Source organism: Scleropages formosus, chromosome 1 (assembly GCF_900964775.1).
Source record: "Scleropages formosus chromosome 1, fSclFor1.1, whole genome shotgun sequence".
NCBI lineage: Eukaryota > Metazoa > Chordata > Actinopteri > Osteoglossiformes > Osteoglossidae > Scleropages > Scleropages formosus.
In genome coordinates this window covers 9,730,339-9,752,769 of record NC_041806.1, presented here as the reverse complement: position 1 = coordinate 9,752,769, position 22,431 = coordinate 9,730,339, and the positions used below count along the sequence as shown (strand labels likewise).

General features: G+C 40.9%; 3 protein-coding genes across 5 annotated transcripts; 1 reads left to right on the top strand and 2 right to left on the bottom strand.

Moving 5' to 3' along the window:
• Positions 1-1,081: 1,081 nt before the first annotated feature.
• Positions 1,082-10,781, bottom strand: LOC108934774 (protein-serine O-palmitoleoyltransferase porcupine-like). 3 transcript variants are annotated; one of them, XM_018752853.2, is made up of 15 exons: positions 10,590-10,781; positions 8,604-8,757; positions 8,248-8,440; positions 7,437-7,480; positions 7,032-7,213; positions 6,400-6,530; positions 5,927-5,947; positions 4,853-4,867; positions 4,582-4,707; positions 4,366-4,466; positions 3,981-4,057; positions 3,414-3,477; positions 3,095-3,180; positions 2,830-2,940; positions 1,082-2,701 (listed from the first exon to the last, which is right to left on the bottom strand). In XM_018752853.2, the coding sequence occupies exons 2-15, from the start codon at positions 8,737-8,739 to the stop codon at positions 2,600-2,602; spliced, it is 1,389 nt and encodes a 462-aa protein (XP_018608369.1). In that variant the 5' UTR covers positions 8,740-8,757; positions 10,590-10,781; the 3' UTR covers positions 1,082-2,599. The 3 variants fall into 3 exon arrangements, with proteins under 3 accessions (XP_018608369.1, XP_018608370.1, XP_018608371.1); XM_018752854.2 differs by lacking the exon at positions 10,590-10,781 and adding an exon at positions 10,399-10,406; XM_018752855.2 differs by lacking the exons at positions 4,853-4,867; positions 5,927-5,947.
• Positions 10,782-14,187: 3,406 nt separating this feature from the next.
• Positions 14,188-17,055, bottom strand: LOC108934782 (zinc finger protein 467-like). The gene is made up of 2 exons (XM_018752872.2): positions 15,872-17,055; positions 14,188-15,493 (listed from the first exon to the last, which is right to left on the bottom strand). Exon 2 carries the CDS (start codon positions 15,482-15,484, stop codon positions 14,909-14,911), a length of 576 nt encoding a protein of 191 aa, XP_018608388.2. The 5' UTR covers positions 15,485-15,493; positions 15,872-17,055; the 3' UTR covers positions 14,188-14,908.
• A 121-nt stretch (positions 17,056-17,176) lies between these two features.
• LOC108934785 (zinc finger protein 3-like) lies at positions 17,177-20,120 on the top strand. The gene is made up of 2 exons (XM_029256280.1): positions 17,177-17,213; positions 17,792-20,120. Exon 2 carries the CDS (start codon positions 17,829-17,831, stop codon positions 18,915-18,917), a length of 1,089 nt encoding a protein of 362 aa, XP_029112113.1. The 5' UTR covers positions 17,177-17,213; positions 17,792-17,828; the 3' UTR covers positions 18,918-20,120.
• Positions 20,121-22,431: the final 2,311 nt, after the last annotated feature.

Here is a 22,431-nt window from a genome sequence, read left to right as displayed (position 1 = left end):
GTGATAGCCATGTTGAAGTGGGCCTCTCCTTCTTCAACCGTATTATGGAGACATGACTAGCGGTGCCTTGCCAGGTAAGGTATCTATCTGTCTGTGTGTCTGCTTTCGCAGGACAGCCGAAGGGAGAGAAGCAATAACTTCCAGGCCTTTGTAAAGATGGCCCTGGAGACGCTGTTAGGCTCTTGTCGCCGAAAATACGGGGGAACCCGAGGCAGGCATGGCTGATGGCCATTCCAGTGCTCCCGCCCTTGCCCATCACTGCAGCTCCTACACTCTCTTTGCAGGAGAGGTTGGCCCAATGCAGTCTGCTAATCATTCTGTACTGAACAATCCTTTCCCTGTGTGGCTCACCATCAGTTCCAAACCCTACTACCTGGCATGTGAACTTTGCTAACTGAGCCAAGACAATGCCTGACTGTCCTGACCCTTGTTCCCTCACCTCCCCACCTATATCTCACCAACTTTGCCTTGTGATTGACCTTGTTGATGGTCCTGAGCTTTCATGTGAATAAAAATATTTCTCACAGAGCTCTTAAGCTTCCCTGTGTTTTCTCATTACTAAAATCATGCAGTCAATGCATTATGACATTTTACAGTACAAATGCACTACCTTCCTGGAAATTTTACTCATAGCAGTGTACATTAACATAAACGGATTTCTTTTGAATAACACATTACTATAGTACACTCTTGACCAAAATTAAATCAGAAATACTCAGACAAAAAAGAAATTATTAATTTTAATGAAAAATAACACAAAGTAATCAATGTTTACACCTTTAACTAGCTAGAACAAAAAAAAAAAAAAACACTGGAAGTCTGAAGAAAGGAATATACAAATGAAAAAAGGAGAGGAAAAGGACTGGCAAACTTGTACACACACAAATGGTTAACGAACAACAGATATGGCACATCATTTAAAAGAATTAAATACTATGGCTGTCATCTAAAAACCAGCACTCAAATTACTAAATATTCTAATCCTAAGTTATGGTACAAAATAAACAATGTAATAAAAACAATATTTTATATAGGTCACTAAATATAGTCATGGAGATCAACACAGATCAAATCTGTTTAAAAAAAGATAGTTTGTTCCAAAATAATAGGACTGCTGGCTGTTCACTGAACATTCAGACAAGAAAACCAGGTCTGATATAAGAATAGGCTATTTTAGGCTATTTTGTCCCACATAGTACGCAAGCAGACTATAACTAACCTAGAAGTAAATTAGAGTTACTACAACACTGTAGTGTATCTTACTTGAATACAACAGGCCTCACACAAGAGAACAGTATTTAAATGACTATATCTTACTTTCTAACAAACCAGGAGCAGCTTGTTACTGTCAGTTTGACCACAGATAAAGAAAAAAGCTAAAGAATTTTTAAAAGTGTATCATTACTGAAAGTAGGGGTAGCAAGTTTTCTGATTGCCAATGGTTCAGCAATTAGCACTATGTAACACATATTACCTGCTGTTAATGCCCCAATATTTGACCCATATTTTGCCATTTCCATTTGTGTGGCATCATTAATCCATCCCAAGGCAGGGTGTGTACTCTGATAATAAAATCCCTGCCAGCTCCACTGCTTTCTTAATACTCTGCAGGCCACACAGCACCATTCTGCTAAACCAGCATCATCTGGGAGAGGAATCTTGAGGCTGGAAACCCATAACTTGCAAGTACCTGAAAGTTCCAGAGAAGAGTCTCCTGCAAAGCCCAGTGCATACATGCCAACTCCATCCACCTGACAGAAGGATAATGCCAGTTATACTCTTCAGCTGCAGTTCTGGGCTCAACAGGATCATGTCTCCTGGCTAAGCTGCTCTGTAATGTACACCCCTCAAAAGCTCTGCTGACGTGCATCACTGCATTAGGCCCAGCACAGGAATGATGATACAGGCTTGCTCAGGTCTGCTTAAATGACATTTCTGTGGTGTTCAGACAGTTGATTGTCTAGAGTTAGCAGTTCCACTTGGGAACGTGTGACCCCTTTTTTTATACACATGGAGAAACATTTAAATCTATAAGATTTTACATTAAATTCACCACATTACTAAGATTTAAAAGGTATAAAAGAATGTTTAATTCTACTGTGAAAGGCTACACTTTGAAGACCCAGATATTTTTAATGAAATCCATTCAACTAAATGAGCAGTCCTCACACTGACAACAAGGAGGCAGGTAAAATACTGTTCATCAGAGCAAATGACGGGTATAACAGCCGCCATGCTTCTGAGTGTTGATTGTGAATCACAGTGCAATATGTGCCAAACCGTTTGTACACCGGTGCAGTTCCATCAACAGGGTGTGATCAAGGAGGAAGAGTTAGTGATTGAATCACATTTTCTCTTTAGAGGACAAAGGAAGGGTGGGCTGAAGGTGGTTGTGAAGTGTTGTGAGAGAAGCATTGACAAGCTGTGTCTTGAGCACATGAGACTGGCAAAGAGAAAGACATGATGAGGGAAGGGGAGGGCAGAATTCCAAAAGGAGGTCCATCAACCAGCCTTGCCTTTGCAATAGGCTTCATGTCCAGGCCTGGCTTCAGGGGACAAGAGGTTATAGCTTTCCCCGGTCCCCATGCCCCTCCTATGCTCACTGAATGAGACGGTAGAAAACCCAGCAGCCAAACATCACCCAGTGGCTTGCCCAGCTGAGCTCCGTCCACTTCTGAATGGTGTGGTTGGCCAAGTAGCTCTGGAGAAGGCAAGAGGAGACATATTTATCACACTTTTTCCTAAGTTTCCTTTTGGTTTGAGGATTCCCAGTCAGAGCCTTGTGACTGTTTGGAGATTAAGCTAATGTACCAGCCACTGAGTTCGTACCTCATCAGAATCAGCGTTGTCCACATTAGCATCGAACAGGGAGCCCAGGTATGCCAGGTGGAAGACAGCTAAAGCACTGAAGGCCACATTTATGCTATACACCCACAGGCTCTGTAAGTTAGAGGTGAGTCAGTAGAACAGCATTATTCAATAATTCCTTTAAAAATACTAGAGAACACCAGAGATTTTATTAGCAATTCATTGCCCCATTACAAAAAAAATCCAAAAGCACAAATGCAAAAATGGAACTGCTACTGAAGCCCACCTTCTTGTGCTGGTGAGTACAGGCAGGGAGGCAGCGTTTTGAAAGAATACAAGCGCTGAAAATGGTGGCCAGCCGTTTCCGCAGAACTAGGAAACAGGTTGGAGCATAGAAATCATCACAGCCTGGCAATATTTTTTTCTGGGTATGAACAACAGCACACATACAGTACCGGCAAAAAATAACAATATTTTCTTGTGTAGAAGCTTATTTAAGCAGATGAGACAAAAAATGTTGCCCAAACAGAAATATATAAAAATGCATAAATGTCGGAACTCCTGAAGACCATTTCATAGCCATTCTGATGCCAGAAAATTCCTACCGTGCTCCACGTAGGTGATGAAACCCAGGGACAGAAGTACAGCCCCTAGGTGGAAGCTGAGGCCCTGCAGGAATGTCAGGAGTCAGTCACACTCTACTTTCCCAGGCAGTGAAAACAATAGCTAAGCCTCATTGGATACATCAGCACAAATGCCCAAATAAATTTATGCAAAATTTTCTTCACCAAAAAATACTGGCTTCCCTTACATAATAATTATACCTTGTCCCTGAAAATCTGATCACCTGCAGTGTGAATTTTCATTAAATACTTAACTGCCACTAATTTAAAAGGGGGAAAAAATGTGTTCCTGAACCACAGATTATAGACATTGCCTTTCAAGAGACTTCTAGGATTTTTTTTTACCTGAAGGCTTAAACTGAGGTATTTGTTTCAAACTGAAATTTCTGTTCTTGTAATGAGTGTCTTCATAGCTTGTTATGCAAATTTTAGGGTACAAATGATGTGCTCCAAAGTGCAAGTTCTCATAATATAAGCATCTGTTATGTGAAGAAAGTCTGCAGATTCAATTCATAAAATTACCATCACAGTCACACATGTAGTACTTACATGTAAAAGAGCGCTAGCTGTGTAGGTCACCAGAATGGCAGGGAAGGTTCCTAGTTTCAGAGCACTTTTAAAAACATCTGGGAAGGAAATCAGATGCAAATTATTATAGCAGAAAAACACACTTGAAGCACTGATGTGTTATTTAGCCAGTGTGGACAAGCTGCATTCGTTTCCACTTTGCACGAGTGCAGTGTTTCCTAGAGGCCATGGTATGTACAAAAGTTGTCTTTACTCAACTCAAAAAGGAAATTAGTCCACATCTACATTTATGCCCAAGATATAAGAAGGTACACAATTTAGACCACGTTACCAGCAAACATATTATACAGTTTTTAAAACGCATGTTAAGGGTCAGAGTTATAAGGTAAAAGTGAAAGGCACAAACAGGTGTTCAGCCATCGAGACATGGGCAGGTTCCAGGATGTCACAACTTCCACCATAGACCTGGGTAATTCAATGTTGAGTGGCCTGGCTACAGTCATATCCCTGGAAAAGGATAAGTGGACATTCACAAACATTCCTACCATTTTTTTTTTTTAAGTAAACAAATGTACTCTAGTGCATTTGAGGAAGAGCTCATGGGACTCTGTCTGGTACCAACCATTTTAGATTGTCTTTGTCCTCGGTGAACCCTCCTCCAGCCAGTGTGGTGGTGGTCTCACTCAGGAAGCTCACAAAGTAATTACTGAAGTGGAAGGAAACAGCATTTTCATATGCATGGAGCCACCTGCAGAATAACAGGAAGACACGGGGTCAATATCAGGCATGTACCCTCTCTAGAATTTATAGTATGATATATGCCACATCCTTTTACATACTCACAGCTCTGCTTCAGTAAGGTCTCTCAAAATTACCAAGTACAGATACATTACCTTGCTACAGTACTTCTGAGAAGCAGAAATGGAAAGGGGGGGGGAATCAGAAAGAAAATCATTGACAGAAAAAAGGATACTTCACGGAAGTAAATCAGACAGCTGATGGTAATGTTCTTAAAATGTGCACAATAAATAGTATTATATAGTTGAATAATGGGAAATGTAATTATGGAATTTGCATAAGTTACATAATTTACAAACTGTTCAATAGGATAAATTTCAGAGCTGATGCTAAACAGATGAATGATGAAACATGAGGTCTGTTGATGCTTGTCACTGAAACATTTTATGAATTTAACATGCTTTCATGAAGATGAAAAATCACTAGAGATTTATAACACCTCACATCTTGGAGCCCATTCATTGTGGGTTTTTAAGTGAATGTAATATTATCCAAGAACAAAATTTCCATCAAGAAAGTATAAGTAATAAAAGTGTTATTGTGTCATAATGTATCGCTTGTTAGGGGGCGCAGGGGCACAGCGGGTTTGGCCAGGACCCGTTGTGTGGCCGGGCTGGGGTTCGAGCCCTACTTGGGATGCCTTGCGATGGACTGGCATCCCATCCAGGGTGTGTCCCCTCCCCCCCCTCGGCCTTGCGCCCTGTGCTGCCGGGTATTCTCCGGCTTGCAGCGACCCCACTCGGGACAAGCGGTTGTAGACGCTGGTTGGTTGTATCCCTTGTTTTAATTCATGTGACTTATCATGAACAATTAATTAACAAGTGCAAAACTCAGCAAAAATCTCCTGCTAAGAAATCATAAACGTTAAGATGTGAATACTGCTTTTAGATTAGTAACAATGTATGCACTCTCCTGAAAGACCTCCCTTATGACCTACACAGTGGTTATCAACAGCGCAAGAGTGCAGAGGGTGAGGATGATCATCCCTTTATCGGAGATGTTGATGGTCAACACAGAACACAGGTAAGTTACTACTTCAAATCCTCTCAGAGAAATGCAGGAATGTTCGTATTCCTGCCAGCAGAAGCTGATCACTGTCGTGGTGGGAAAAGGAAGGAGAGCGAATGTAGAGAAATGCCTACAGAGAATTTTCTCCATCGGATAATTACCTGCTTTTTCGTTTCTTTTTGCTTTGAGTAAAAAGCCAGAGAGGCATAAAAAGAAGAGAGGAGAGACCAAGCAGTAAGAAACAGATAAGGACAGATAATCACTGGCAATTCCAAGTCATGCAACCAGGACAAACAGATGGTGACACAGCAAAGAGGAAATCAGCCACGTCATCCCCAGTATGACATACTCTGACTAAGTGCACACAACCCCAAATGCCATCTCCTTGGTGCAAAAGCCTCTAATCTGCAACCCTCTAATATGGAAGAGAAATGTACTTAAAAACAATTTTCATAAATATTTGTAGATATTTTTAAATTATTAAAGAAAAACTTTATGTGAAGACATAACTGGAGTGAAACTGAATCATAAAATGTAAAAAATCATAAAATGTACCAAACATTTTTTTGGGTATTTAAAAAAAAAAAAGATTTATTCTGCCTTTGAGGCAGTTGAGGATGGGAACTGCACTCACTTGCGCAGCAGCTTGTCCCCATAGATGGGGATGAAGTAGGGGAAGAGGTACGGTGCGATACAGTTGGAGATAACCAGGCACACCTGACACTTGACCCAGCTTACAGACACCTTCCACAGCCAGGACCAGCTCTGAGGGAAAGAAGAGGGGGAGGAGTGCAATGGTACTGTACTGATGACGACGACTGTTCAGGCGAAATATGTCAAACACTCCACATGGCAGCAGACTAAAGCTAGTCTTGGTGGTTCCTGAATGTTTTCCACTTCAGAGAGCAGTGGAAAAGACTAAATGTAAGAGGCACAGACAAACTCCAGTAAGAAATGGCTATCAAACTGGTGGAGCTTCAAAACAAAGTAATGACAGAAAGAACAGAAAGACATTGTTTTCGAGTTTAACGTTTCAATAGCTATTTATATAAACAACAAGCACTAGGCCATCTATTTTTCTTTCCTAAGAGCAGGCAGCAATTGAAATACAGAATGTTTGAGCAACCAGAAAATAATTTTGGGAAATTGCAGAGGGAAAAAAGTTTACCATCACAAAAGCCAAAAAGGATATCACTGTAGCTCTAGATGCATAAATGACGACCAGAGAAACAGGAGATTGACAAGATGTGAAATATATCAAATTACCAGTTTCCGGCTCTCAATGGCCTCCTTGTAGCTATTGAAGCTGACCCAAGGGCCAAAGATGACTGTTCCCACAAAGTAAATGTAGCCCATGAATTCGACAGGTGATGGTACGGTGGGCACGGTGCCCCTGTCCAGGTCAAAAGCCAAAGAGATGGCCTTCATAGCCACAACCATCTGGGAGCCTGGACAAACACAAAGAGCCTGTGTAATTAGAAAAATGTGCATGTTGTAGATATCTATGCAAAACATGCTGTAATTTCCTTGACATTACTGTTCAGACATTAATATTACAAAGTGTTTGGCGAACATACTGAGGACATCTTACCCAAGATGACACACCTAAAGCAAAAGATTTTCCATCCTATAATAAGGTGAAATAACCAAGAAAAATTGTAAGCATAGCACCTCTCATTTTATGCCAGGTGGAAGTGTCCATCATGTGCAGCTCTCTGAAACAAAACAGGAAATTTTACACATAATTTACAATCATACAGACATAATAAAGTCTGTGTGCATAATGTACAGCTGGGACTACTTTTCTCCAAAGAAATGTACAATGTTATGCTACTTAAGTTATTTACCCATTTATATACCTGGGACATTTTTACTGTTGCAATTCAGGGAAAGTACCTTGCTCAGCAGTACTACAGCAGGAATTGGGATTCATCCTGTGACCTCCGATTCCAAAGGAAGAAGCTCTAACCACTAAGTGACGTGCTGCTATGATATGCTTGGTTCCATTCTCATGATTGAGGGTCAGAGGTCATTCGAGTACTTGCATCAATGTCATGAATACGTGTTTAACTTGATGATTCATTTGGGCAGAGAAACCACCAGAGGGATGCAGACCCTCACCTGGGGAGAGACGCTACCTGCTGACCCTCAGTAAATAATTGATATAACTTGACCATTACATTATAAATAGAAGTAATGAATTACAGAATCGCAGCAGATTGTACAAACCCAACATTATGAGTTGCCTTGAACAAAAGTTTCAGCTAATAAAGAATAATAGTACCTAAAATGTCAACGAAGTCAAGAGACTTTTTTTGGAATTTAGGAAAAAAAAAAAAAAAACTGTATTTTTTTTCTTTGTTGGTTACACAGTCAGAGAGTCTTCAGAACTGAAGACAAAATGCTGCAGAAACTTGGTCTAACACAATCTTATTGTGAAGCTGAAACTTTAGACCTTGTCCCTGAAGGTTATAAAGCCTACCCCATAAGCAGGTAGATGAGGATGGTGGCAGAGAGAAAGGTGCCCCGGTTGTTGGAGTGACGGCACAAGAAGAGGATGAGGTAGCAGAGCAGACTGAGCAGCACCACCCACACCATGTGCAGCTGGAAGAACAGGTAGAGGGAGTAGAAACCCCCTGCTACTGTACTTAGGTGCTTCAAATATAACGGGACACCTGCAGGGGGGCGAAGGGAGATGCAGGGTCAGTGGACATCATAAAAGCAGCAGATAGCGTGAGGTTTCTGCACCGGCTCCGCCTTAGCTGTGACAGTGCCAGATCTGTGTGTGGTATCTATCATAGCTGTGCTGCTGAGCCTAGAACAGGACTTTGTGCTCACCCAGTCTCCAGAGAAGTCGGCACAGTAGGCAGATGAGCAGCAGTTGCCACACCTGCTCCAGGCCCTGCTGGGCGGTGGGGAAGATGCAGCCTTCCGCCAGCTCCTGGAAGAACTCCTGTCTGCTGAAAGATGGCATGGCGCTGCCCACTAGACCCTATGGATGGACAGGCAGGCAGACACACACACACACACACACACACAAAGAAAAAAAGTTTCTCAGGTGAAAAAAAAAAGCATCTTGGAGTGTGAAGTCCATATATTGTCCATTTTCAACAACCGCTTCTCCTGAGCGGGATCACAGTGAGCCGGAGCCTTAACCGGCAACACAGGGCACAAGGCCGAAGGGGGAGTGGACACACCCAGGACGGGACGCCAGTCAGTCGCAAGGCACCCCAAGCGGGACTCGAACCCCAGACCCACCACACAGCGTGAAATATATTTGCCAAAGTCTCCCTAAGTGGGTGCCAGGACATCCCCCATAATCCCATTCTCGGACTCAATCTTAAAGGAAGGTCCTTGCAACACCTCGAGATGTGCTGTGTCTTTTTTTTAACTGAAGAAAATCACATTGTGCCTCTTTTACCTATATGTCTATGCGCTTGCTAATTACATTTTCGTATTCATAAATATTCTTGTGCCTGAACCAACTGAGACAGTATATTCAAAGATATTAAACAACAGTAAGTCCTATGCACTGGAGAGTGAATAAAATTACGGGCAAACCTCTCATACCAGAGTGATTTTCAGCCCCCCCCCCCCAATCAAAAATAAGTAAATACAAAATTAAAATATTTATTATTTTTAAATATTTTTAATATAGTCCCTCACTGGTTTGAGGATAATAGCAATTTTCAAACTATGTCTACTTTACATTTGAAAACAGTGGGTCTAAAAGATAAATGTGCAGATACACAGATAGTGACACTACAAAATACAAACGTCATGTATTCCATTCAAAACGGCACAGATGCGACATGGTGTACTTTAAAATGTGTATTTTTAAATGAAACTAGATTATCTTCTACACTAAACAACCCCTTAAGTAAGGTTTTACTTCAATTCCCAATATGCACTAGGAGTGTAAACTTAATATTTTAAACCAAAGCAGGGTCAAGACAGAAACACAGTTGAATGAAAAAAATATAAGGCAAGCGTTTTTATTCAATTTTATTGCGGTTTTTGTGCCTTTCTTTGCACGACTCGACTGGTGACTCCGGATAAGAACGTCGAATAAATACCTGCTAATAAATATAATATTACCAGCTTGGGTTGGGAAAGAGGACTGTTTTTAACGCAGAGTGTGGGCTGTTTGGAGACGAATTTTCTAATCCCTTCGTGTGTGCGGTTGTGACTGGACCCAGTGTGTGCAGAGCCTTACTGTACAGTAACACACGTATCATGAGACTGAGAAAGCTGAAAGGGCTGGAGACATGGTGGACACACACCTAAGACAGGGCTGTGTGAGATCAACATGATGATTTCAGGGATTCCGCCGAGCGCTGTAGTGTTAGCTAGCTAGCGCACAGCACAGGGAACAGGGAACTAAGGCCGGCGGGGACACTGGGCTCGCGGAACCTCCGCTCGCGCTCACACACCGTCCACCTCTACTTAGTCTAAGTCGAGCTCGTCTGTTTCGACGTGCACCGCACACACTGGACCGCCTGCGGCAGCTAGAACACACGTCCGCTTTTATTTACATTGACATTCACACTTGACTACAAGCGCTGACGCGTTTGCAGTGAGATAGATTTCACCTAACACACATGTACGCTGAAGCAGACTCAGAGTGTCTTACTGTGTCACTTTAGTAAGAACCAGGCACTGCAGCGCTATGATGTTTCCGTCATCCTGCCAAGCACTTGCACTTCAGCATTCGCCATCTCTCCGCGAGTCTGTGCCACTCAGTCAGAACAGAACCGGCTCTCCGCGCGCTGCTAACGCTCGCTACGGATCCAATCTTCGACCACCCACCGATCACCCGCTCACCTGCGGTCGTTGCTTGACAACGATGTGTTTACCTATAATGTTAGCTCGATGATTCTAAGTCAAACTCGTCTGATACGTGTTCTTCACGCACGGCCGATTTAGACGTTACTAATTTTTTATTCCCATCATTGTCAACATCTGTTCGGGTACTTCTTCCATTCCTGCGCAGCTCAGATGAATGGAGCGCAGCCGTCCAATGATTCGCTTCCAGGAAGCACCCAGTCTCGAACCGCTGGAGACGAACCAGCCAACCTCCGTGAAAGACGCCATTTTTTCCACCAATCAGCGGACGGCTGTCTGCAGCTGGGTAAAGCTCGTCGAATCCCGGCGATCCAATCAAGTGTCTCACACGATCATCGCAAAGAGTTGATGTTGGGGAATCCAAGCATTTACTTTTGAGGCATCTGTGCTTCGATCTGGTCGAATGATTACCAGATATACAAAGACTGTTGGGACATTTCAGTGTTTTATTGGTCGCGTTGGAATAATCTGATGATATATTTCCGGTATTCCTTACTAGAAAATTTTTGATAAAGATAAAGACAAGATTCCACTCTTTAGTCTTTAACTGCCAAGATTACAAGTTAAGTGCTGTATATAAAAAAATCGCCGTGATCGATTCGAGTTCGGGCAAAATTACAGTAAATACCTTCCTACTTTTTGCATTTATTCATTTAGCAGATGTGATGTACAACTCAACTCTGTGGGAAAAAAATGCATATCACCAGCAAGCGGAGAGATAGATAGCTCCAGACACGATTCTCGAAGTACAGTACAGTCAGTTTGTTTAATAATGCTGCCGCATTAACCAGCACAGATTACACGGGTAGATCATGCATATAGAATTAATAGAGTACATTTTAACAAATAGCAATAACATTACACTAATAGGAATGGATGTTGCAGGGCTGTCATGGTTAACACACCTCTGCAATGTTGCATGGACCTTGGGGACAGTGCCCTTGGATTGGCAAGGGCCTCTCTGCTCTCCCTGCTGCCACCGCGACTCTTTTAGGACAAGCGGGACAGAAGATGAGATGAGAAGATGAGATAATAGCAATAAATAAAACTGAGGAAATACAAAGGAGGTTGTGACAGATAATGTAATACAGGTTTATGGAGTAGATAGGATGTCTGGGGAGAAGCGAGTCTGAAAGAGATGTGTTCTGAGGTCCCTCTTCAATGTTGAGTGGGATTCAGCAGTTCTAAGTGAGAGTGGGACATCATTCCACCACACTGAAGTCGGAACTGTGATCCTTCAAGCTTTTTCTTTTGGAACAATTGTGCATGGGACCAGTTTTTTCGAATACAAATGTATGATTCATACGCTTTGCAGATATTTTAGAGCAATATAGAAAAATTAAGGTGATTTTTATATAGGCAGGATAAGGATAAACTGGATCATGCTTTTGAGTAAGTTGGAATACTATAACTGGGATGCCCATACCAGGCTGTATTCAAGTTACAGTTAATACAGAATGCACACACACACACACAATCTTAAACTGCTTGTCCCATGCAGGGTTGTGGCAAGCCAGGGCCTAACCCGGCAACACAGGGTGTAAAGCTGGAGGGGGAGGGGACACACCCAGGACAAGACGCCAGTCCTTCACAAGGCACACCCAGTGGGACTTGAACCCCAGACCCACCAGAGAGCAGGACCCAGTCAAACCCACTGCACCACCGTGCCCCCTCTTAATACAGCATGCTGCTTGCAGAACTGTTACAAGAACTAACAAGTTTGACCAATAACACCGGTTCTGCATTTCCTCCCAATTAGAGTAGATAGAATCTTATTATTGAGCCATAAGGTAGTAAATGGTATTGCTGTCTTACCTTAGTGAGATTACTGAAATTGCAGAGCGTTTTATGTTCGCTGGTTATAGGTTACCTTAAAGTACCTGTGGTAAATAAGAAATCAGTAGGAGAGCACCCCTTAGCTACAGAGTGCCAAAATGTTGCAATAGTCTGCTAGTCAATATCAAAATTGTTGCATCTGTCTCAGCCTTTAAATCCAGTCTTAAGACCCAGCTGTTCACGCTGGCGTATCCATGATTGACGTGATTCCTATGTTGTTTTTTTTTTGTATAAAACCCTCTAATTTCATTATTCTGTCAGTTACTAAGGCTTTTTGTTCTTGTTGAGCATTGCTTCCCCATGACAAGACCTGAGGAGGGCAGCCATAGTACCAGCAGTCCACGTTAAATAAATGTTGAAAGAATATGATGACTGCATGCCATGGTAGATAAGATCTGCCTATGCAAACCATGGCATCAACTTATTAGCATCTAACAGCAATGTTATTGCTTGATATACGTTTTTTTTTTTTTAACCTAAAATACTTAAGAGGAGTAGGCAGCCACTGGCACTTGGACCCCCAGCAAATTTTTTTTCCTCCCTTACCTTACAGTTGGGAATTAATTCCTTTCCTCTGTGGCCAGTATGCTTACTTATCACTTTAATAATTAATATAGTTACTGTAGTAATTTAATGTATAGCCAACCTCTTATTTGTATTACATCTCTAATTCTTTGTTTAACCCTCCATGTCACTGTGTGAGAAGAGTGTTCTATAAAAATTTGAATGTTAGGAGTAAATCCATGCATACACACACAGGCATTTTTAGGAAACAAAAAAAACTTTGTGTTTCCTTTCACTTCCTGAGAGATTTAATCTTAATTCTGTCAAAGGTTTGGACTCACAAGTGGTCATGAAATTAGTTATGCTGTCAAATAAATTCCAACCTGTAATAAAAATAAATCAACACAGTACAGCAAACTGTGATACAATTTTGTAAATTCATCATAAAAATGACTGATTATTAGTGAAAATAAGCAACAAATATAAAAACTGCTAGTGGAGGACAACTACATGGCTCCACATGGCCCAGAAATATATTCAGAGAGATAACCAATGAAAGTGAATGTAACATGCAAAGAAAGATAATAAATCTTGTTGTAAACATATATTCAAAGCCAATTTAAGCATAAAATTATCAGAAGGACAGAATAAAACCAATTTTAGCAAGTGGAGTATAGAAAGGCTCACTACAAAGGCTTCTCTGAAATCAGAGTGAAGGCAAAGTAAAGGAGTCTATTTTAAAGGGTATACTGTAGTTTTACTGGCTTTAATGCATACAAACCAAAAAAAATGCCCACCACATCCACATGCATTATGTGATCCTGGAGCCACCAAAGAAACCCAGAATTCTCACTGTGTGATTGGGGTAAATTTAATATCTGTTCATTCTGAATGTTTGCATGCTCTCCCCTTTTTGACATGTGTTTCTCAACCACAAAAATGTCATCAGTCTAAGAACAGAAAAAAACTGACCAGTCTTCACAAATTCCCTGTAGGAGTACAGTCTAATGGCCATAAGCATCCTGTACAATGTAATAAGTATAGTATTATGCTTTACTAATAGCATCAGAAGCTAAAAAAAAGTAGGACTCTTGTGCTCTGACCACTTAATTCAACATACTCCATTACCTTATCAGTAAAAGAAAATAAAATATTTTTCAAGAATGATTTTGGATATTAATTTAAATTACAATAATTTTCAACACTTAACATAAAAGTGATGGTATAAGGTGGAAATTTTAAAAACTGATATTTGCTTACCATATTTTAAATATGAATAAAAAGTACATTAGAAGGTCCCTACATCTGACTTTACAGACAGCAAATATAAAATAGCTTTACATAGTAAATGGTGCAGTAGTATTAAAATCTGATGATCAAACTAATACAAAGCAAAACAGCTAAAATATGACAAACAGTAATGACAGAAGAAAAATTAATCAAATCAATGACCACTACATTTCTAATGTCAATTTACTGTTGTTAAACTGAAAGTGTCTTGGGGAAATGTAATAAAGGCACCAATGAAAGAAAAGGTCTAAAAGAGCCTCATTTCAAAATATTTCAAGTATCAGCAGCAATTACAATGAACATTTCTAAACTTCTGGTCTAGAAATTCCATATCACTCGGTTAGTGTCAACTGAATGAGAAGTGTATTACAACAGATAAAAAGAATTGCACAACTGGTTCTGTGATCCTAATGTAACTTAGGTTTGCTGGATCAGATCCCACTTCTGACTACTGAATTACCCTTGAGTAAGATACCCAGCTGTCTAGATGGACCAAATGTTAAGTTACTTTGTACAGCGGCATCAGCTAAGCAATAAGCGCAGTTATTGCTAACAATAATGCCTCTGTGACCCCTGAAATCAAATTATGCCAGAAAGTAACACAAATTTTGGTGCCATAAAAAAGGTAAGTCAGGTTATTTAGTAATAAAAAAAAATTGTCCCAAGTCTTAAAGCACTACCTCTATTTCATAAGCAACTTTCCTCAACCCTCCGGCACACTTCTGGAAAGACACCATCTCCACCTCCTCTTTCTTCACTTTTCCCTGTTCTGAGGGCAGATGGTGGCTGGGCCTTTTCTTCTTGGATGAAGACAGCAGCTCAGGACTTGGGGGTGTGTACTTGTGCTTTGGAGAGGATGGCGATGGTGAAGAGGGACTGTTCATGCTAGACATCGTGTGTTCGTGGCAGAACAGAACACCACAGAGGGTACAGCGGTAGCTGTCCTCCTTGATATGGATGCCCTGGTGGCGTCTAAGGTTGTGAGGAGTGGTGAAGGAACGCTCGCAGCGGTCACAAGGGAAGGGCCGCTCACCGGTGTGCACACGATGGTGCTCTTTGATGTGGCTCCGGCTCTGGAACCTCTTCCCACACACACTACACTCGTAGCGTCTCTCCTTTGTCTTCTGTGCTTCAGGTCCTGGTTTCATGGGGGTCCTATACTCCTCCACTTCTGACAAGGCCATGGCCACTTTCCGCACTTTGGTTATTGCTGCAGCGGCAGCAACCCTCTTAACTGTAGCCATTAGCGCTTCCTTTGGTGAAGGCAGAACAAAAGCTGAGGTTAACCAGCAAACACAGTACTAGAACCCAACAAAAAAAAATGATCACTTCCTGCATTCGAAGAGTATTGGGGGATTACAATTCAGTCCTAAGCCCTTCAACAAACATGTCTTTTTAGTTAGTGATTTGATCAAATACACATCAGTATCCTGATGCATCTACATAAAACCGATAAAGAGCAAAAAAAAAAAAAGTATAATGCTGTGGCCCCCATACATAACATGAGGAATCAATCTTAACTATGTGGTTAAACTCACAACTTAAAGAGGGGAATATATCCTGAATCATGCAGTTCAAAACATTTTCCTGTTCATTAAAGTTACATTCATGATTCAACGTTAAGAACTTACCTTCACTTAAAGTTTTTGCTTGTTTAGAAAGTTTTCGACTAAGGAAAACAATCCAGAATTCGTCCTTGGGACTCACTTAGTTCTAGTCGTATTACTAGTCCTGTATTACCGGGCCTATCTTGGCAGACAACTCAAGACACATGTTAAGGTTGTTACGGAGTGATTGGTTGTCAACGACGTCACGGATAGATTATACTACCTGAAGTTATTTAATATAACTACCAAGAAGTTGCCAAGTGGGGCTCTGAACTGAAATATAATTAAATATGTATCACTATTAAGAGTGAATACACGAATAAAAGGTAGGGTACACTGTACCACAATGCGGGCGAAAAGTGCGTATTAACTTTTCGATAACGATCACAATCCGATAGCCCCCTAACCCCGTCGTTTCCAACCTGGGTGGTGCGTCACTAAAATACGTCCGCTGATTCCAGGGCTCCTTGGTTCCTATCTGCCGCGGCATTTTGACTTTGCGTATGTTCCGCTTTAACGTTATCCTTGGTGTGTTTCTTTACTTTTCCAATATCTAACAATGAAACTGCAAAATTGTACTATTCACCATCAAGAACAGCAAATATGCACGAAACGAAAGTCTTAACTTAGCACATCAATTTTTGGTTAAATTGATAAACAACAATAAACAAGGTTGTTTTGACTTGGTTAATGCACTGTCCCAGACTTTTATTTTCAAAACCTTCAATGTAATTTTAACTGTTAAAGATTGCCAAAACCATGTAAATGAATGGAAACCCAGTGATGCCAAGACACCATCAGTGCTTTCCATCTTTTTCACCCATAGGCACTCACCCACTTATAATCCCTGTCAGCCCCCACGGCGGTTGAACAACTATTTCAAGTTTTTCATACAATTGTCATTCATGTTCCCAACTATTCACAATGATCATCTGTTTCCACTCGAACGTGACGCTCTTCTATGTGGGTCGATACAGTACATCGCGGCATCCAAAAAAGTCATGAGCTAAAACCTCAGCCTTACTCAGTTTCAGTTTGTGTCCACACACAGTTGAGTTCTATAAGCTTAGTTTAACAACTTCTTGCACCTGACAACAAACACTACTTAAGGAAAGGTAAATTCGATTTTTTCTTTTTTTTTTTTTTTTGATGATCGCCACCAAACGAATAAACACACTACTCCGCTCCGGTCAGTAGGTCACGTAGGTTGTACATTGTGACGTCATATATTGTCCTGATAAGGACCAATGAAAACGCAAAGTGCGGTCTGTAACAGCCTATGAAAATTGGAATTGTTGCTCTGTTCCTAAACTTGCAACTCAGGAAGTAGAAAGAACGGGGCTCGAGGGTGGTGAACGTCGTGCAGGTGTGTTCCTCTTCTGCAGCTGCAGTATATTAGTATGCGTTTGTGTGTTCGTACACCTTACATGCAATCATCATGAACTTCTCGGCGGTCGCATTGGTTCTGTTCAACACATAATTCCCTTTGATACTAGCCAACCGAAAAGTTAACAGGATTATCGATAACTTTTTTTTTTTTTTGGCACAACTTAGTATTTTTATTTTAACGAAAAAATACTTTTGTTATGACTTTTTAAATACGTAATAATTGTAGGTCATACTTTAGTAGCTGTAATATCTCTTGTTACAACAACTTGTTGCAGTGGTGCCATTAGTCACTAATGTGTATCACTGATCAGCTGTTCCATTCTTTGATGTAGCTGTAATGGAGAAAATAAGTGAACTAATTTCTTTCTTGACATCTTTTTGCTTTAAAAAAGATGCACAAGGTGTAATGCATTTTGTTGCTGAATTACAGTATGTCAGAATGTACATGACATGTGTGCTGCTTCATGTCCAGGGGGTTTTCCCCACCTACACCAACTATATTACATTGTCATGTAACATGAATGTGGTTTGACTTCATCTGTCCATGTTTTGCAGTTTGGTGAATGTGGTCAGGTCTGCTTTGCTGAAGGAGATGCAGTGTGAGCAGTTGCACTGTCCAGGCATGATGGAGTGTCCTCAGAGGAGCTTGCAGGTGCTCGAGCTCAGGGATGTCCGTGGCACTCAGGAGTTGCCGGAAAAGGACTCCGTGGCAGGGATGCTGCTGGAGGCCAGTGATGCTGAACAGGAGCTGTTTGAGGTGCAGATTGTGTCTATTAAGGAAGAGCTGTCTGATGTAGAGGAGGCCAAAGATGGGCCCTACCTGGAGGTGAACTGTAGTCACGTCAAGGAGGAAACTCTGAAGCCGATCCATGTCCACAGAGTGTTTCCTGTCTTTGGACTCTTTAGTGATACAGAGTCAGAGCTGCCTGACCAGCATGTGGAATGTGCGCAAAACAAAGAGGAAGCTCTGAAGCCAATCCACGTCCACAGGGTGTTCTCTGACTTTGGACTTTTATGTGACGCACAGTCCGATGACCAGTCAGGCACATCTGGAGACAAATACACGGAGGATTCAGGGAATGTCTCCTCAACTGTCCCAGATTACTCTGGGCTCTGGGGACTGAGCTCCCTGCCACAGTTCTCTCTGTTCTTAGATGAAAATTGTGAGTCTGTCCAAAGCAGGGAGACTTCCAGGATGTCTGGTTGCATTGCCTCAGATTGTTCATATGGCACGGTGACCTCTCAGCACCCCAATAATTTCTCCCACTCCAAACACTTGGAGGCAGACCACAGACCCTACTTTTGCAGTATTTGTGGTAAGACCTTCCGGCGCAGGTGCCGCTTTAACTCCCACCTCAACGTGCATCTTGGCGAAAAACCCTTCCACTGTACCCGCTGTGACAAGCGCTTCACCATGCAGCTCAGCCTGGACAGACACCAACAGCAGTGCACAGGCCAGGCCATCCGCCACTGCCCCTTTTGTGGTGACATCTTCAGGAATCTCAGTCACCTGCAGGGGCACATGATCATCCACAATGCGGAGAAGAGTTTTCAGTGCAGCCGTTGCGGACAGCACTACAGACAGTCTGACTATTTAAAGAGGCACCAAACAGTTCTCACTGTGGACTCTCCCCACTACTGCTTGGAGTGTGAGAAAACCCTCAGGCTGCTGGGCGAGTGAGTTGAGCAGTCCTCTTCCAGCACAAGCTTCCAATGGATTTCAAAAACAAGATAAATTTTAATTTGAACTGGCCAGTGTGTCAATGGCTAAACTTAATAATGGCATCCTTTTACCAATTGTATATTGCTTCACTAAATATGATTTGCTGTTCACCTCTAATGTTAATTTATGTGATTACATTGACTTGAATGTAACTTTTTAATTAATCAGAAATCCTTTAAAGCTGAAGCCTTAACAGCTGATGAACCAAATGCTCAGTCAACATATATGACTCAGGTCATGCACTCCTTAACAGGGTTCTAGTTGAGCCAGCTTAAGAAATGAAGCCATCCAGTATATGCAGTAGTTGCACAAGCAGTTTTACTGTTTTTAGATTGTTTCATTAAATGACAGTGCACTTATAGTAAGTTCTTCAGATGGGATTTAAGATTGGTGTCAGAGAACTGTCTTCATGAGGACAGAGCCAAACTTTTTAGGAAAATTACATTGTATAGATGGTCCCTGCTGTATTTATTTTGCTGATACATGCTACTTATTTGAGTTGTCTTACTGTAAGACATATTTACCCCGCAGCTACCTCACTAGACTGAGAAAGGAATGCGTTAGCTTGAAATCTAAGTTTACAAAAACAAAAATGCAGGTTTCCCTTGCATGACAGTTGCTTATACTAGCTCAATTTGGACTTGGCGGCAAATGTAACAAAGTTTGCATAACTAGCGATCAACTGACAGTGTGAGAAACACCGCTGAGGAAAAAATTCAATTAAAAATACTAGCTTTGGTGACATTTAGCACCTGTACATCTTGGTTGGTTTTTATACATGTGACCACTTGCAAGAATCTCTCAGGTATCTTATTCAGCAAAACCATCATCTACCATAATAATGAACCCTAAAGCACAAAAGTTTGAAAATAGTTCTAATATGAATGCAAAAGGCACAGGAAAGCCTTGTCTGTCAGTTTGAAACTTGAAGCAATAAAAGGGGTAGAATTTCGTTGAAAAGCAATGTTATTATGAATGACTGTGGAGTTTGATTTACTGTTTATCACAAACATTATGAATGGCTCAGCACAGAGTACTTCCACATGTTTACACTAATTGCAGTAATTACGAGAGTTGCCTTCTTAGTGTTCTTGTTACAATAATATTTACAAACACACACACACACTGAAACTACTTGTTCCAAGCGGGGTCACAGCAAACCGGAGCCTTACCCGGCAACAGAGGGCGTGAGGGGGAGGGGACACACTCAGGACAGGATGTCAGTCTGCCACAGGCCACACCAAGCAGGACTCGAACCTTAGGCCAACCAGAGAGCAGGCACAAGCCAAATCCGCTGCACTACCGCACCTCCTAAAATAATATTTATGTAGTGCAATTAGAAGCAGCTTCTCAAAGCACTTCTAATAAAAGATACAAGTTCCATCTCTAAAGCAAATTTACAGTAGATGTGAATTGCTCTTGAGCTGATGTAAACTCTTAGTGCTGACATAAAGATACTCCCTCCAGAATGTCCTGTTGTCTACTTCTGTCCTTAGGGTTGAAAGGAATGGGTCCATTGTTACTGCGATGGACTCTCCACCTGGTTGCTGGCTGTCATTTTTCTTAATTTTCCCCAAGCATTACAGTCTGTTTGAGAGAATCAGATTTTCACCTTATGTATCCAAAACACTGTAACCTCAGTCTCATCATTTGTGCTGGTAGTAAAAGTTTTTGTCTGATTTGATCCAAGGTCCATTTGTTTTCCTCGTTTTCTATGGTATCCTTAAAAGTGTCCTTGATGGGGTTTCCTATTGGTACCAGATTTTTTTTTTGGGAAGAGGCTCCCAGCAAGCTGTTCCCTTTACTATTAATACTTATGATTGACCCTTCGGCAAAACCTTTTAGGAGCAATATGAACATATCCAGTATAAAAGGAGAAGACCATCATCGTATTTCTCTACATGCTGATGATATACTCTTGTTCCTGAATAACCCTGACACAACAGTCCCCGCAGTTTTAAAGTAACATTATATTACAGTAAACATTATAAAATTTAGAGAGATTAATCTTTAGCTATCCACTTGAATGTTCCTAATTCTGATAGGTGCTGTCCTTTTAAACAGACAAACTGGTTTTGGCTGTTGTGGAATTTCTGTCAGTCCAGATCTTATTAACCTGCAAAAGACCAACTACTCACTGCTAATTAAAAGATCAAAAAAGATCCCCAGGTGGACCTCGGTAACTATTTCAACATTTCAGAGAATTAATGTTAGGATTAATATTCCAAAATTGAATTTATCACTTGTTGGCTTATTTTTTTTAATGAAACAGCTTGATTTCAAGATTTATTTGTAACCTTAAAACATGCAGAATCAGTCTACAAACATTGCCAGACAAAACAAACAACTGGGGCTTCTGTATCAAAAATTATATTTTATTATTGGGCTCCACTTATTATACAAATAATTTTTTCCTGGGTAGGCTGGAGTTTCTGTGGGTTGTGTGATGTCAGCTTTGTGCCATACAAGACTGCTGAAGATCTCTGCCTTTCATTCAGAAGATTCATAACATTTCATGTTTATCCAAGCATTTTGTTATATTTAACACTCCTTTAGTTTTGAAAGACATTAAACTATACCTGGGCATCCTAAATGTACTACCATTATGGTCTCCTATTGCTCCCAGCACAGAGCTCCCTCATCACTTAGTCAAACTGGGTTCTGGAAATGGTTGTAAAAAGAGGTGCTGGGTGTTTCATAATTACGTGTAGCTCAAACGACAGTAAGTTTCAACCACATGACAAAATTTTTGCCCAACAAATTACAACTTATTAACTGCAATAAAATCCTCGCTTTCACTTAGTGGGTCTTGGTGTATAATGAGTACACAATATCATATTCAATTACAATTCAACCAATAATACAGCAGTGCCTCTGTTATATTTAATTACCAATGTGAACTATATGTAAATAACCATTACATTGCTCTACATTTTTTTATGTGACTTCTTGCCCTCCAAAGTCATAGTTAAACTAAAATGCCTACCCATCATTACAGCTGAGTTTATGCCACGTTTATTTATTTAGGTGATCCTTATTTAAAATAAAAAAACTATTTACAATGTGAATTTATAATGATTTACCTGTTCGTACAGCTGGAAAACTTTTCTGGAGCAATACAGGATAAGTACCTTCCTCAGGATTCTATAGCAGGAGGTGATATTTGAACCGGGGCCCTTCTACTGCAAGGTGACAACTCTAACCACCGCGCCACCTGCTGTAAGAGCACGTTCTTGTAGCAATCTCCAAATAAAAACTGATCATTTCCGCTACTATCGTATGCATAAAATTGTTCTGAAGCACAAATGAAAAATCATTATGAAGTGTGCAGAAAATTTTTCACCTTACAAATTTGGAACATTTAAATAAATTGCACAAAATCAGAAACTGCTGCATTGAAACGCATGAAATAAAGTACAGAAGGCAAATTTAGTTCAGAAGTATCTTTTTAGTTCATATGGAGAAAGAATAC

What these genes read in the sequence shown, in the direction of transcription:
- LOC108934774 (XM_018752853.2), bottom strand. Translation starts at nt 8,739, where the DNA reads ATGCCATCTTTCAGCAGACAGGAGTTCTTCCAGGAGCTGGCGGAAGGC. An exon ending in GACAAAGACAATCTAAAATG is followed by an intron (nt 4,467 to 4,581) that starts GTTGGTACCAGA and finishes ATCCTTTTCCAG; the next exon opens with GGATATGACTGTAGCCAGGC. An exon ending in GTCTCGATGGCTGAACACCT is followed by an intron (nt 4,058 to 4,365) that starts GTTTGTGCCTTT and finishes TTTCCTTCCCAG; the next exon opens with ATGTTTTTAAAAGTGCTCTG.
- LOC108934782 (XM_018752872.2), bottom strand. Translation starts at nt 15,484, where the DNA reads ATGGCTACAGTTAAGAGGGTTGCTGCCGCTGCAGCAATAACCAAAGTG.
- LOC108934785 (XM_029256280.1), top strand. Translation starts at nt 17,829, where the DNA reads ATGCAGTGTGAGCAGTTGCACTGTCCAGGCATGATGGAGTGTCCTCAG.